The sequence below is a fragment of the Patagioenas fasciata genome, chromosome 24 (genome assembly GCF_037038585.1).
Source record: "Patagioenas fasciata isolate bPatFas1 chromosome 24, bPatFas1.hap1, whole genome shotgun sequence".
NCBI classification, from domain to species: Eukaryota; Metazoa; Chordata; class Aves; order Columbiformes; family Columbidae; genus Patagioenas; species Patagioenas fasciata.
In genome coordinates, this window is record NC_092543.1 from 5,411,910 (window position 1) to 5,426,818 (window position 14,909).

Genomic DNA, 14,909 nt, shown 5'->3' on the forward strand with positions numbered 1-14,909 from the left:
GCACTGACCCCTGAGGCCCTGCACTGGATCCAGGCCTCAACTGGACTCTGCCCATTGACCACGACTCTCTGACTTCTTCCCTTCAGCCAGTTCGCAGTCACCTCACTCATCGTCTGGCAGATGATTGTATTAGGAGCTACAGCTCTTGCTGGTCAGCTGCACAAAGTGACATGGAGTGAATTGTGTGCCTGCTCCAGGATTCAATACACTCGTGGGTTCTTTGTGGGTGTGTGCAGAAAGACAGAGTGGACACTCACAGGCTGCTATCCAGCTGTGCAAAGATGGTTTTGAACAACACCTTGACATAACATTGACAGCCCTCGACGTTATCCATGCTCCTGTTCACGGGATCTGTTCACAGGACCATTTTTAAGGCTTTCTTTGTGTACTATAAAGTGGTACCACTGTTGAACGCTTTGCTATTTACAGATTATTTCAGATGATACACATTAAAACTCTTACAGGGGTATCACCACTCCTGCTGTCTTTGGTCTGTCCTGTGAGAAGGTGAAAAGCAGTTTCCCACTTGGGAGTGAACCAGGTTCTGCCTGTGGGTCATGTTCAGTGTCCACTAAGGTGAACAGAGACCTTTGTTTGTGCCCCCTGGATTTCCAGTCAGAGCCAGGAGCTTTCTAGGGTGTTGTGTTTGTAAGGGATGCTGCGGGAGGAAAGGCTTTTAAACGTTGCGATATCAATGGTTTTTCGAAGACCCTCTTTCTCTGATCCCCTGCTTCTGATTTTCTGCTGCTTACATAAATGAAAATACAGAAAGGTTTGCTTTTTCTCCTCAGAAGTGTTTCTGCTTTCACTTGGTTTTGTTTCGGTTTATTTTGTTTTGGTCTTATGATCCATTTGTAATTCTGTTTTCGGAGAAGATGATGAAATGTAAGCCATTTTAAGTCTAGGGTAGCAAGACTAGTGGGAGCAGCAGGATTGGCATTAATAATACAATTCATCATGGCACTCGGTACAGGTGCAGGAATGATATGGTTAAATGTCTCCTTACTGCTCTGAAAAAAGCACATCCTGATGTATTTAATGACTCTGTATGTGATCAATGATGCCATAAATCTCTCTGTTGTGGTCAATTGCTTGACCCCACAGAAATTAGGAGGTATACTTTATTATCTAATGTCTGCCTGAACATATCAAATTAAAAAATGAATAAAATTGGGGGGGGAATCACTGTTATCTGATATATGAATATTTATAGAGATATTTTCAGTGAACAATCAATTTTGCAGACTTCTAAGCTAGCGACTGGAACAGTTTGCCTTCCTATGGTGGTTTTATTTTGGAACCATATTTTTATTTTTAAACAGTCAGGTGAGAAACCACAACCCAATGGCATCCGAGGGTCTGCGTGAGCCGTGAACACTGGGTATTTTCTATCTGACAACCCCAGGCAGACACGCGCTTCCCCGACTCCCCGTGTCTTGGAGCAAGTTGCTGTAGCGTTGTGTTTGATGCGTTATTGCATGCCTGGCTTACCCCTGCTCACTGACCTGGCCTTTCTCTCTCCCTCTTCTTCTCCACCCCTTGGTGTAGCTTTCGCTCCCGGAGGAACAGAATGAAGTAACGAGGAACGGCTGCGAATCCAAGGAGCTGGTCTACCTTGTGCAGATCTCCTGTCAGGTAAATGCCGTATTTTCTCCCCCCGTCTCATTTTGCAGACTGTATCGCGTGATATTTAGCGACGTGGCCTCGGAATATTTTGATGTGACACTTTCCTGCAGCGTTTTTTCCACTTGTTCGCAAAACGATGCTGTCTGTGGTGCTGCCACCAGCTCGCTTTCAGGAAAGGAAAGGAGCAAGGGGAGAAAAAGGAGTCTGTTAAGCAAATAATCCTCGCTACGGTTAGTATGGTGTGTGAAATTGCTGTTTGTAGGAGACACGGTGCATTGACAGATTTAATTGAGAGTTAATGCCTGCCTTTGGTCATTTTTCTGGTCTCGGTATAGCAGTTCTTTCCATGATTCATCTCGGCACATCAAGCATCCATCTTATCGATTTATGCTGAACATTAATGGCAATCCCTGTGATGTCTTTTCGGAGCTCTCCCTGTCAGTCTGCTGGTTTTTCTCAGGTACTAACGTGAAGTGTATGGAACAGGCACACCGGTGCTGCCTGCATTTGAACACACAGAGTAATTCCTCTGCCAACCCTTATATGCAAGTACACGCATGCACACTGGATATATACACGTGTATATAGTGCTTTTGGGAGAAGGAAGAGAGGCTGGAACTGAGTAGCTCTCAAAATTGCCTGTGTTGGGGCATTTTGCTTGTATTCTTCTAACCCAAGTGTAGCCAGTTTCATACAAAATAAGCACTTTTTAGGAAAGCAATCCAAGCTATAATAACAAACAGCGCTCCACAGTTTAACAGCGGACACGTGGCTGCGTCCCAGCCAAGAGCTGCGCAGTGAGCGGGAGTGAGATTTTCTAGGGGCCTTAAGGAAATCAGCATTTGGATACGTTTGGGGCTGCATTCGCAGTGCTGAACGCTGAGACGAGCCTTATGTTCCTTCTGAGTATTTCAGGTGGTCCGATAGAAATGCCAACGTCTTATAGAAAAGTGGTTTTTTAACCATGAAACCTCCCGCTTCTGATCTTTCCACCTACCTTACTGACATCTTTAAAGATTAACGGGACACCTTCAGGTATAATTATATCCTTAAACCCTGCAGAATGTGTTTGTGCAGGAGAAGCCCCAGGGGCAGCAAACAGCTAGAGCACGTTTTTCATTTCATTTTGTTCTCTTCTGGCTAGCTCGAATTTCTCCCCACCTCGAGTCTGATTTGCCTCTCGCATGTCAGTCTATGTCCCCGTCCCTATAATATATAAAAAGCCGAGAAACTCGTGGTATCTGGATTCAATGAACGGAAAGGCATGGAGGGAGCTGCACAGCTGAGCATCATTTCTACCATGGAGATTCTTCACCCCTGCCACCTCGTGGCCTCTCCGAATGTCCAGGGCAAGATTCCATCCTGTCACGCCTTGGATACCAGTGTGGTCGGAATGATTTGGCTCCACAGTCGAATGGAACGGGAGGTGTGAAATAGCTCATGGAGGGGAGGGATTTGGGCAGGATGCGTCTGTATCAGGCCCAAAGTATCGGAGCAAGGAGAGAAAAAAAGCCTATAAAATCAAGTTCACTTTGCTCACCTTTTGGATGTGCTGCTAGCATTGGTGTTCAGCCTACGGCAGCAGCTTGCAAAAATCCCTCATTGCTCAGATGGACACAAAGAAAGCAAATTCTCTTGATCAAGAGTAAATCCACATAAATTTAAAAGCTTTAAGATATCTGTGGTTTGTTACAAGAACAGCGTGAAGAAGAGCAAGGATATTTGACCATCCTGGCACTTTTAGATTACAGATCTTAGAGAAATAGGCTAAACACCCAGCTTTGGGGTTGGATGAATTACACTGCCGTGCCTTGCCCAGTCTGGACTGTGCAGATATGATCTGTGTGTTCTGTGGTCCATAAAAAGACATTTATTTTGTCATTTCCCTCTGTATCAGACAACAAACCAAAGCTTTGAACATGAGATTTCAAAACCTCCAGCTCAGCTTTAGCTGCGTTTGGCAGACTGCAGCTCAGCATTTACACTGAGGAAAGTCTATCCCACTCTTTCCCATCTGTAAGTATAATTTCAGTGGTGTGAAGAGAATTATTGTTCCACGTGTATTTTACAAAACCTTCCCAGATAAGGTTTGAAACACGTATTTTGGGGAGTAGCGTTTGTGAGACATTGCTGCTGCGGGTCAGCTTGTGAAATACAAGCTTTGTGTCAGGTTCACAGGGGCTTTTTTAAAGCCTCTATTCAGCTTTTCTTCTACTTTGGGACCTTAAAAAATTAATCCAGTTTCTTAGCTCTTAAGAAGAAGTGGGAATATGGAGAGAGCTGTTCCAGGTGTTTCTGAAAAGTGGAAAGATAGGATTCTTCTTTTGATTCCTTTGAACAAATTTAAACAAGAACACTAGCAAATAACAAAGGTAAAGCTTTGTTGAGATGTAAAGCAGGCTGCAAACACGCCTTTTTAATGATTTTGCATTTGTTTGTGTGCCATTACAGCAGCAACTGTGTGCATACGTTTTTAAATAGCACAACATTAGAATGGCCAGTCTCAGCTTTTCTGAAAAATGCAAGAAAAATAAAAAGCACACAGTACTAATGAAAATGTGAGATTTGAGGTGTTTCAACACTTGGAACATCATTTTTGTGTGAAATTTTGAATGGCAAGGGGAGAACAAGAGACCGGTTGTGCCAACGTTGAAGTTCTAAGGGAGACCTTAAACTCTTGTGGGTCTCATCCTTCGTTTTCATTATCACATGTAGGCTGTAGAAACAGAACTGACAGCTCAGTATCTCTTGTTTGGAGAACAGGATTTGCAAAACCCCGCAGGCGACCCCGTCCAGGATCCATGGCTGCAATAATGAGCGTTTTGAGAGCGGTGGTGAGAATGCCAGGAAAGAATGGGATCCAGGGAGGAAGAACAGACAGGACACCCCCTCCTGGGTGGTTTGTGGGGAGAAGAGAGTGGGATTTACTTTCACAGAAGCAAATGTCTTACTCAGTAATGTCTCAAGTATGGTTTGTGGGACTGTGTGATAGTCCATACTAAAAACCACAAATCGTTTCCAGTAGGATTTTTGACTCAAACATTCAAAACCCTTTGGTATGTTTGTTTTTTCTCCTAAAGACTTGCTCTATATTATATTAATGATTTTGTCTTGTGTGATTGAAGCTCAAACACCTAGAGAAGAGTTACTGAGTAAGATCTCCTGTGAAAGGCTACAGTTCTTTAAGAGCCAAACAGCTTTACTCATGGAGTTAGGTCCCTCACGTGTTTGCAAGTGTTTGGAAGTCCCTGTTATGATTATATTCAGTAATTCGTAAGTCTCCCAAAACTTCTTTAAACCTGACCGTAGCCCTTTATGGACGAAATATTTTTAGCCTGTCTTTCCAGATGTTCATAAACATTGAAACCTCTGCCCTAAGCGTTTCTCAAGTGAGAAGGGCTAGTTTATGTTAGTCAAAAGAAAGCGACTAAAATCCTTGTTTCCACAAAGCTAATCCATCATTTGGTGTTGTGTGCCTGAATGGTTGATCGTGGGTCATGTACTACATGCCTTCTGCTCTCGACAGCGACAAATAAAAGCGAAATGACAATAATAATGTGGATTAATAAAGAATGCATGAGGCTGGAAAGCGGCCTGAGATGCGCTGTTGGGCTCAGTTCAAAGCGCTGCCAAGGTGTCTTCGAAACCTGGGTCTGTTCCAGGCTTTTTGAAAGTAAACCAACATCTGTAGGGAAGAAAGTACTGAATTGCAATAGAAGCCTTTAGGAACTGCATAATTAATGTGTATTGCTCTGTAGCTGTTATGATAATACTTAAGGATTTTTCCAGCTGAAGTGCATGGTCAGCGTAGCCCTGGTCTAGGAAGGGACGATGAGCACGAGGGAAGATAATTTCTCAGGATAAAATGCAATATCTCATAACTGTGCTGCCACGAAAGGGTTTCTTAACAACAGGAGCTTTTACAATTATACAGTAGTTTGTTAATGTCGCGTCCTTTGGGCATTTTGCCTTCAGAAAACAAGCTCTGGATTAGAGAGATCAATCAATTGCATCCAAAACGTCGCTGTGGAGCAGAAGTGAAAAGCAGTGTTGAAATGCGAGAGGACAGGATGGCGATTGTGGGTTCTTTCTGGAAGGGATGCATTTTGGCAGGGCCGCTGATCATCACGGGGAGCTCTGCAGACAAGGCCAGGCCTACAAGGCCAGGCCTGGCCACAAATTGAAGAGGACACTTGGGTTTATTCCGAACAGACGCTGAATCCTGCCCCATAACTACCCAGTGGAAAAGCATTGTAGAGGAGCAGTCTGCCTGCAATTTTACTCATTTTACCACCTCTCCCAGAGCTGAGCTTGGTGCAGATCTGAAGGACAATGAGGATTGCGGTGGATGTTCCTGCAAAGCATCGTGAAAAAATCAAAGCGCACAGGTATGATGCCTCGAACCTGAAGGACTTGCACGTAAATAAACTCCATAGGCCTTGGAAGAGCACCTATGCTTCCAAATGACAGATTCATCAGATAGAAAATGTAGAACAAGCAGGTTAGTGAAGAACAAAAAGAAAAGGCAGCCTCCAGGCACAGAAACCACATCAAAATAAAGGACGTGTGTAAAGACGCTTCAGCAATAAATCAAAGATGTGTCATTTTCATGGCGTGTAGCAAATATTTACTGTCACTGAACAAAGCGGCAAAGCTCTCCATTGGGAACGTTTTCCAAGTTACACCCCACCGGTTACACTGAGGCTTTAGTTAAACTGATGGGCTAAACCAGTTCCTCTCATGCTCTGATAAATTTGACCTGGCCTAGCAGGACATTTCTTATAAACTGAGTGGTATTTCCTAAGTACTGTTAAGATTTTTTGCTTCATTCTGGGCTGTCATGATAAATGGGTTTGTAATGGAAGTACACCGTGTTTTTAATTATTTCCAAGCTTCTAATTTTCTGTTATTTCGCAAATAATGTGCTAGACGTGTGTTCTGTTGCATGGCAGCCACAACTGGGGTTACGGGGTTGTTTTTCCAGCAAAGTTTCCCACCATGTCTTGGACCTACAAAATCTTTGATTTCTGGCGATTAGTTTTAACAAAACCAGGCTTATGTGCTTTGGTCACTTAAAAATAATTAAAAAATCAGCTGGTGGCTTCAGTGCCCAAGAAATGAGACCTTAGGAAATGGAGATTTGTATCTGTCTGAGCTCCGGTTTGTGCAGCGACCTCGGGCAAGTCGTTCTGAGTTTGGTTTGGTTTGTGTTACTGACCTCAGGCAAGTCCTTTTCAAAGGCTTTTTCCTTGGTACTTTGATGAAACATCGTTTTTCCTCTGTGGTTAAGCGCTGAGTGGATTATAGCCTATTTGGGACACAGGGTAAAGAGGGTGTTGTATTTAAACATGTGCAATGCCCGTATAATACACTGAAAATACATATACATTCACTCACTGCTTTGCTACCTGTAAGGACAGTAGAATTTTAGTTGTGGTTACATAGCAGTTGGTCTGTCTGTGGCTTTGAAGCATTTCCTCTGCGGCTGTAAAGCTCCTGTTGGGTTATTACTTTAATTTTCTCAAGCGTAGAAAAGCAATTCCCCATGCTGCGACCCCCCATGTCCCTCTGTGACCTGTTGCTTTTACTGTATCACTTTATTAAGGAGTTGATTGATATTGAATTGTTTAAATTATAACATGTCAGGAGAGCGGGGAATTTCATTCACGTGTTGGGAGCTGTAAATCCTGGTTCAAGTCCTTCAGGTCTCTGCCAGCCCGCCATTCACAAATAGGCTTTTTTCTGGGGGGAAACGTCTTTGTACCTGTGCAAAACCAATCGCCAGCAAAGCCTCGGCCAAATATTTGCCCGCTGTCCAGATGCTTCTGGCAAAGCTGCTCTTCTGAGGGGTGGAATTTCACCTTAACACCCCAAAAGCTGCAGATACCTGATCGTGGTGGGTCCCCAGAGTGGGTCAGGATGAGCAGGAATAACACTGCTGTGCTTCAGACCGGGTCTTGGGCCGCCTTGTGTTCCCACATGGTGACCTCCTTAACGTTCCTTCCTGTCAAGTTAAATTGCACCCTTTGTGAGCATGGCTGTCTTCTTTAGAATTTATCACTCGAGCTCCAAATCTGCTTAATGCAACTTTCAGAGCAACCTGAAGCATGTGTGCTTTCGGAATTTAGTTGCGGCGGACTGAAAGCGATGTAGGGTGTTAGGAAGTGTTCACATTGAGGGTGCTGGAGTAACTTTCTGCCGGTGGTAATCTGTGCTGTGAGCAGGGGTGGCTCAGGGAGCTGGTTGCTTAGCAGCTGCTGGAGTGCTGCAGTTTCCAGGTTCGGAGCTGTGGTTCGGGGTTACCTTTCTGCACCTCCAGGAGACGCTGGGGCCACAAACACCGCTGCTGGCCCGGGGTAAGCTGTCCCTGCTCCTTCATCCCCTCCCTGCTCCTTCATCCCCTCCCTGCTCGCGTTGCCGGGATAATATAGAATGGGGTTCATCAGAAGCCAGGAGAGCATTGGCCGTACGGTCCATTCTGCACACGCCGTCCCACAGACCGGCAGTTTGCTGACCCCAACTACGCCTTATGTCTTATAATAAATCGAGCTCTTACTGTCTTAATTCATACTAAAAAGAGGCTGCGAATCTACAGTCTTAACAGAATTAATGGCAGAATTGCGATCCTTTCACAAACAGGTTTATTCTCTGTGTGGGCAGCGTATGAGGTTGTATGGAAACGGCCTGTTCAGCGCAGCCAGCAGAAGCAAACAAGGGATTGCGGCGGTTTCTCGGTCTTGTTTCTTACGTTGGTGACTAAACCTTGCTCAGCTGAAGGTCACACTGGCAACTTATCGAGAGCAAAAAGGGCTTAATTGCAAAAGGTGGAGGAATTGGAAAGGCTGTCATCTTTTTGAAGATAATTAGACTTGCGCTCCTGTTTTTGTTTTTCTCCTTTAGACGAAAAGTAAAATGACATAACGTATAGAAATGACAAAGCATTTGTGTCCTGTGTAGGTTCTCTCTTTGTAGGTTTGTGAAATTCGGCTGATTTCTTGTGTTGTGAAAGCAGAGTTATGGGCACAGTGCACAGGCTGGAGTTGTGTTACATAAATGTGACAGAAAATACAATAGGTTTTACATTTGCAGTTGCCTTGCAGGCTTTGGATATTAATAGGAAAGTGATGGTGATGATTTTCCTGATAAATTAATACAGCAGAACTGTGATTGGGAAGCTGAAGCTCTTTTGTAGCCCGGGTGAGGAGGGCATTGCATCTGGAACTGGAACCACGCTTTACAGCTACTTTCCCCATGGAAAGGTGAAACGATGCCGTGTCTCTCGAGCATGCACTTCCCTGCTTTCCAGACTGGTTGTCGAGCCTCCCCGTGTCACTTTTAATCCTTGGCCCTGCCTTTGAGTGGCTGTGTAACCTGGAGCAAGCTCATTTCTTCCTCCAGCGTTGTCTTCCGAGCATCGCGATGCTACAGGAGCTCCTGGACCGGTGCGGTCTCATCCTTTCCCCCCCTGGACATGGAGTGTGATGCAGAGCGTGTGACGCTGATAGGGATTTTTTCTCTTTAAACAAGGCCATGCTGTTGATTTTAGGAAAGACAAGACTGGAGAAGCACTTTGCACTGAACATAGAAGGTGGGGGAGCTTTGTGGAGGTGCACGGTCACATCTGTAAAACAGGAATAGTCTCGTTTTAGGAAGCGTTGAGAGGATTAACCACTGTTCATAAAGCACTTTGACCTGTGAACTGCTGCATTATTACAAGATTTTTTTATTGATCGTAATAGGCCGTGAAGCATTTAGAAGCAATCATTAGATATAAAAAGCTTCACAAGCAAATTATGCTTTGCTGCCGTGGTCCCTTCCTTGTCCCCTGAAGCAGTCTGTGTCTTGTCAGTGTTTTAATTGGGGGAATGATATGTGCTCAGGAGTAAATCTTGAGCTAGTGGTGTTCATCAGAGATCGTTTGTTTTAATTCAGCTGCAGATTTGCCGGGGGCACGTGGCAGAAATTTTGCAAATTCCAATTCTGCCTTCAGATCCCCGATTGTTTAATCTTCTATCTATGTGAATCTAATTTTACACTATTTATGGAACTATTTTGTAATTTGCATTTGTGGAAAGACACCTTGTGTATGAAAACGCTGCAAAATCCTCCTAAGACTAAAAGCTCTATATAGATGCCCTGATGCTGAGCCACATCCAGCCCCACAGGGAAATGATTAAACCAGCGGCTTGGGGCATGAATGGCTGTCTAGAAATTCAAACATGAAAATACTAGTGAGGCGCTTTCATCGCTTTCAAATGCTTTGAGACAAGGGATGACCAGATCTGCCTGCTCCTTCTGCGCAAACTTCCGTTTTCCCCATCTAACCCCAACTAGTGAGGAGCTTATGAACACGTGGTTGTTTCTCCTGTCTCTCCAGGGGAGGAGCTGGATTGTGAAGCGGAGCTATGAAGATTTCAGAGTGCTCGATAAGCATCTTCACCTGTGTATCTACGACCGGCGGTTCTCCCAGCTCTCCGAGCTGCCCCGCTCCGATGCCCTGAAGGACAGTCCGGAGGTAAATTATCAGCAGTTAAAGCACAGTCACCACCAAGGGGCTGCGAGACGTTTTTGAGCATGTACAAAGTAGTTTTAATGCGGCGTGCATTAGATTGGGAAGTTGATTACTGTCAATAAGGATGTGTTTCTACCCTTAATTTCACTGATTGAAAGCAAAATTCCCTGCAATTTAATAAGAATTAATGTGCTGCCAAATGCCAAATGGTTATGGAGAGTGTCAAGAGAGATGCTGTCCTATTAAAACCTTAGATAAGAGCTTTGTTATGTCTCTGGAAACTTTTGGCTATTTCCTGACTTGATGTTAGCAACTTAACATTCCTCGGAAATCGTGCTGTTCTGGGGCTGAGCGCTGCAGGACTAATACCATTTGGAATGCTGCACTAACATTTATAAACTGAAAATTATTTCTAATAGCATTTGCATTAGTGCATTATTTAAATGGTCTTGAAAAAGCTTCAACAGTGTTTTTTTGCCTCGATGAATAAGAGGTGGTTTTCATTTCTTACCTGAATATCTTTACCTGGAACATGGTGAGCTGGAAGTCCTTTGGCTTCTTGGCTGTTGATAATTTAGAGATTTATTCGTGTCCAAAATAATCTTCAGGGAAGTAGCAGGTGCATCTTGACTGCATCATTTTGGTTGATGCAGAGAGGAAAGCAGTGTCATGTCACAGAATCCCAGAATGTCAGGGGTTGAAGGGCCCTGGAAAGCTCATCCAGTGCAATCCCCCATGGAGCAGGAACACCCAGCTGAGGTTCCACAGGAAGGGGTCCAGGCGGGTTTGAATGTCTGCAGAGAAGGAGACTCCACAACCTCGCTGGGCAGCCTGGGCTAGGCTCTGACACCCTCACCCCCAACAAGTTTCTTCTCCTCTTTCAGTGGAACCTCCTGTGTTCCAGTTTGCACCCATTGCCCCTTGTCCTGTCACTGGTTGTCACCCAGAAGAGCCTGGCTCCATCCTCCTGACACTGCCCCTTTCCATATTGATCCCCAGGAATGAGTCCCCCCTCAGTCTCCTCTTCTCCAGCTCCAGAGCCCCAGCTCCCTCAGCCTTTCCTCACACGGGAGATGCTCCACTCCCTTCAGCATCTTGGTGGCTGCGCTGGACTCTCTGCAGCAGTTCCCTGTCCTTCTGGAGCTGAGGGGCCACAACTGGACACAATATTCCAGGTGTGGTCTCCCCAGGGCAGAGCAGAGGGGCAGGAGAACCTCTCTGACCTACTGACCACCCCCTTCTAACCCACCCCAGGTCCCATTGGCTTCCTGGCCACAAGGGCCCAGTGCTGGCTCATGCTCACCCTGTTGTGACCACAGAGGCTATTTGAGCCAGTGGAGCATACAAAACCTGTTCGTCCTGCAAGCAGAGCAGGTATCGCAGTGGCAGACAGTGCCCGTGGCTTCATTTCACAGGTCACTTCTCTCTGGCACCTGTAGTTGTATGTTCACCAAAATCCTTATAGCGTGAGCCTGAAAATCTGCATTATATCTGTGAAGATGTGAAGATGTTGAGCAGCTCGACTGCTTTACAGCTGCGTGGTGTCTCATACTGTATTTTTTTATTTTGAGTTGACCGCATTTGAAGAGATGTTTAAGGAGAACAATGTTTTACACAGTCCTACAACCGTGCTGCAATACTGCTTTGGAACACTGTCATGTGGAAGGCCTCACTAGCTTCTCTTTAATCAAAGCAAGTTTACTGTCACAGAAGGCACAGCGATAAGTGTATTTTTAAAACCCTCTTCTACTCTTTGAACTATTCCTCTTTCACCAAGAGGTTGGTCTGATTTGCCACATTTTTAGGGTTTTGCGCGTGGGTGAAAATGGCAGGCAGCGTTTTATTTGGCTAAATGATCCTCAGATGTGTTTGATGGCCATTAGACAAAATATTTGTTTATATGTGAAATTAATGATGAGAAGAGAGTTTTGATTTGACAAGGGAAGTTACAAAATCCATATCTTATAAAAATAACATTATTACTTTCACAGGGAGCTGCTTTTTTACACATTTTTTGTGTAATCGTTGTAATACTGTGTGTAGTTTACTGTCCTTCAAATGACAGATTTCCTTGCAAAAGGGAATATATTTCTATAACACTCGCCTGTGGCAATGGATAATTTATGGTCTCTCCACATCTGAAGAAGTCTTTCCAAATTACGGTGTATTAACAGAAAACCTCATTATGTCTTTCCCTTTGTGTTCCAGCTTGTCACCCAGATGCTGATGGCTTACCTGGCGCGGCTCTCTGCCATCGCAGGCAACAAGATCAACTGTGGACCCGCTCTCACATGGATGGAGGTAAAGCATGAAGCTTGGGTCGTTCTTTATTTCCTGGTGCTCTTTGCCTTTCCAGAAAGAGCTCTCGGATGACACCTGCGGGTGTCACTGAAATGGTACCCCGAAAGCTTTGTTTCCCGTGCTACAGGTGGCCAGGGAAGGTATAGTACAAAGATCTAGTGTTAACAATATAGGAGATGGGATTTTGTCACTCAAAGACACGTCATTTTTCTGATATTCACAAAGGGAGGTGGCAGTCCTGGTGGAGCAGTGGCTGGATCAGGGGCTGCCTGAGAAAATCCAGTGCATGGCTGAAATCTCTAGGGAAGAGTTTGCAGAAAGCACAGTTTTACACTCCTTTCTGACAAGACCATGCTGCAGCTGTGACAAGTTTGTCAAGCTATCAGAGCCATCTCAGTTATGGTGTTTGTCTGCTCTCTTTTTTGTATTATTTTTCCTTGCAATAGCTACAGAAACAATGAAGATGATCTGCCCCTGTTTGCCATCGCTGCTGGTTTAACTGCTCAACAGAGCCGGCGTTGTGCTTGCAGAGACGCTGTTTGTGTGTTGTCAACTGCAGCTGCAGCTTTGGCTTCTCTGTTAAGGGTCTTCTCCGACTTAAACAATAGACCTCATTGGGCAAAGAGTGCAGCAAAAAATGGGGCGAGAGTGCTCGAGGCCACCTGTCTGTGTCAGCGATGCTGTTGCTAATTAGTCCGGGTAGAGATATGTGTGTATTTCCATCGCCTGATGATATTGCTGCACACCAGGAATAGAAACAGCTATTATTAGACTGTTGCAATTCCTTTTGAAATGGCTGCGATAAGGATTGAGTGCGGTTTCCTGCAATTTTCCCCGCTGATACGCTCCTCACCCTGAAATCCTCTGGGAAAAGAAGAAAAAGCTTGGAAACCTTCTCAGCATGAAGAGGGGAAGGAAGTTATTGAGAAAAATGAAACGAGAATTTACAGCAACGCCTGGAAATCACAGCAAACCTATTGCTCCTGCAGTACAGAATAACCTTTCTGATTAACTGAGAGTCTCACAAATTTTACACGAGCGCCAAAATGTAGGGATTTTGGAAGTAGACTGATGATCACAGCAAAGGGAGCAATGTTTTCTTAGGAAAAAGAAATAATAGGGTGGGAGAAGGTGGAAAGCGACGCTATTGCTTTTAGTTTGACAGTGTTTCCTCCTTTCTTCAGTGAGCATTAATTCCACTTTGCAGAGACCTTTTGTAATATTGTTGTGTTGCATTTTAAGTACTTCAAGAAAAACAATACGATTTGGTGTTGAGGCGTCGTGTTCGGTGTCGTGTTCCTGTTTGTACGCAAAGATGCACAAACGCAGCTTTTTCCGCATTAGTTGGATGGGGATTAGGACCTTCGGAAATGCTCTTTGTGGATTGCTCGTCCTCTCTGTGTCTGTGCCGTGCCCTGAGCTGCTGTCCCGGGGCAGCTGGGCTGTCTCTGTGCATCAGCGTCAACTCTGCCATGTGTGAGCACCACGAAAGCGCCTCCCGCCTTGTCCTCGGCTGCCTCACGCTCTGCTCTGCTCTTCATTGCAGATTGATAACAAGGGGAATCACCTGCTGGTCCATGAGGAATCATCCATTAACGTTCCTGCTATCGCTGCTGCCCATGTTATTAAGAGATACATCGCCCAGGCAGCGGATGAACTGTCCTTTGAGGTAAATATTAAAGGAGCTTATGTTCCTTGTTGTGATATACAGAAGAGCGTAACGTGTGTCTGCGTGTATGCGCACGCATCAGGAAAATACTCAGACCCTTTCAGAATGTTTTGTGAGGTGAAGCTGAGAAGATTCGATTAAACGTTAGATTTGGATGGGGTGGATGCAGGGAGGAGTTCAGTCATCTTCAAAATATAGCTTTACTTGGCATTAGTATCTCCTGATTGAACAGATACTGCCAAGTGCTCCAGCCGGCTCTCTGAGCAGCAGCGGACCCTGCATAGTTTGTAGTGTGCAGAGGATTAGGAGTATGTTGTATCTGTTGAGGAAGACTGTGCACATATGTCTGTATGTGGACATGTGCCAATTCAATTATTCATTGGCCAGTTTGCACAACCTGTGCTCCTGTTAGCAAGGCTGTATTTGTCTCATTTGCTGTCGTGCAATGAGGTTTCAGGAAGACGTGTTTGCTCTCCTTGGACGTTTTCCTTCCTTTTGCTGTAACACCACATCACCCCTCCTCTGTTTTCTATTTGAGAAAAGCACGTCTGGGGCAGTTTGGGAGCTACAAAGGGATCGCTTTTTGCTGTGGAGGGAAACAAGGAGACATATAGGGCACGTAGTAAAAATTAGTTCAGCTACTTGGGAATATTTTCCGACGTGTTTCACACCATCACTGCTTACTTATGTCTGCGGTTTAATCAGAACGCCTCTGTACCCTTTGGCAGAGAGCCTGCGCTTTTGAGAATTGTTTCCTTCGGAACAGCTGTATCCTGTATTTTGTATAATGCAGTAACTCTT

At 44.9% G+C, this 14,909-nt stretch overlaps 1 protein-coding gene across 6 annotated transcripts in view; it reads left to right on the forward strand.

The window, feature by feature from the left end:
* The window catches only part of ARHGAP32 (Rho GTPase activating protein 32), a 159,343-nt gene that overhangs the window by 90,102 nt on the left and 54,332 nt on the right, over window positions 1-14,909 (forward strand). For all 6 annotated transcript variants that reach the window (XM_071798681.1, XM_071798682.1, XM_071798679.1 and 3 more), the window contains 4 exons: window positions 1,549-1,635; window positions 10,004-10,141; window positions 12,347-12,439; window positions 13,986-14,108. In XM_071798681.1, the coding sequence (XP_071654782.1) occupies window positions 1,549-1,635; window positions 10,004-10,141; window positions 12,347-12,439; window positions 13,986-14,108 (441 nt within the window). The remainder of the gene's footprint in view (window positions 1-1,548; window positions 1,636-10,003; window positions 10,142-12,346; window positions 12,440-13,985; window positions 14,109-14,909) is intronic.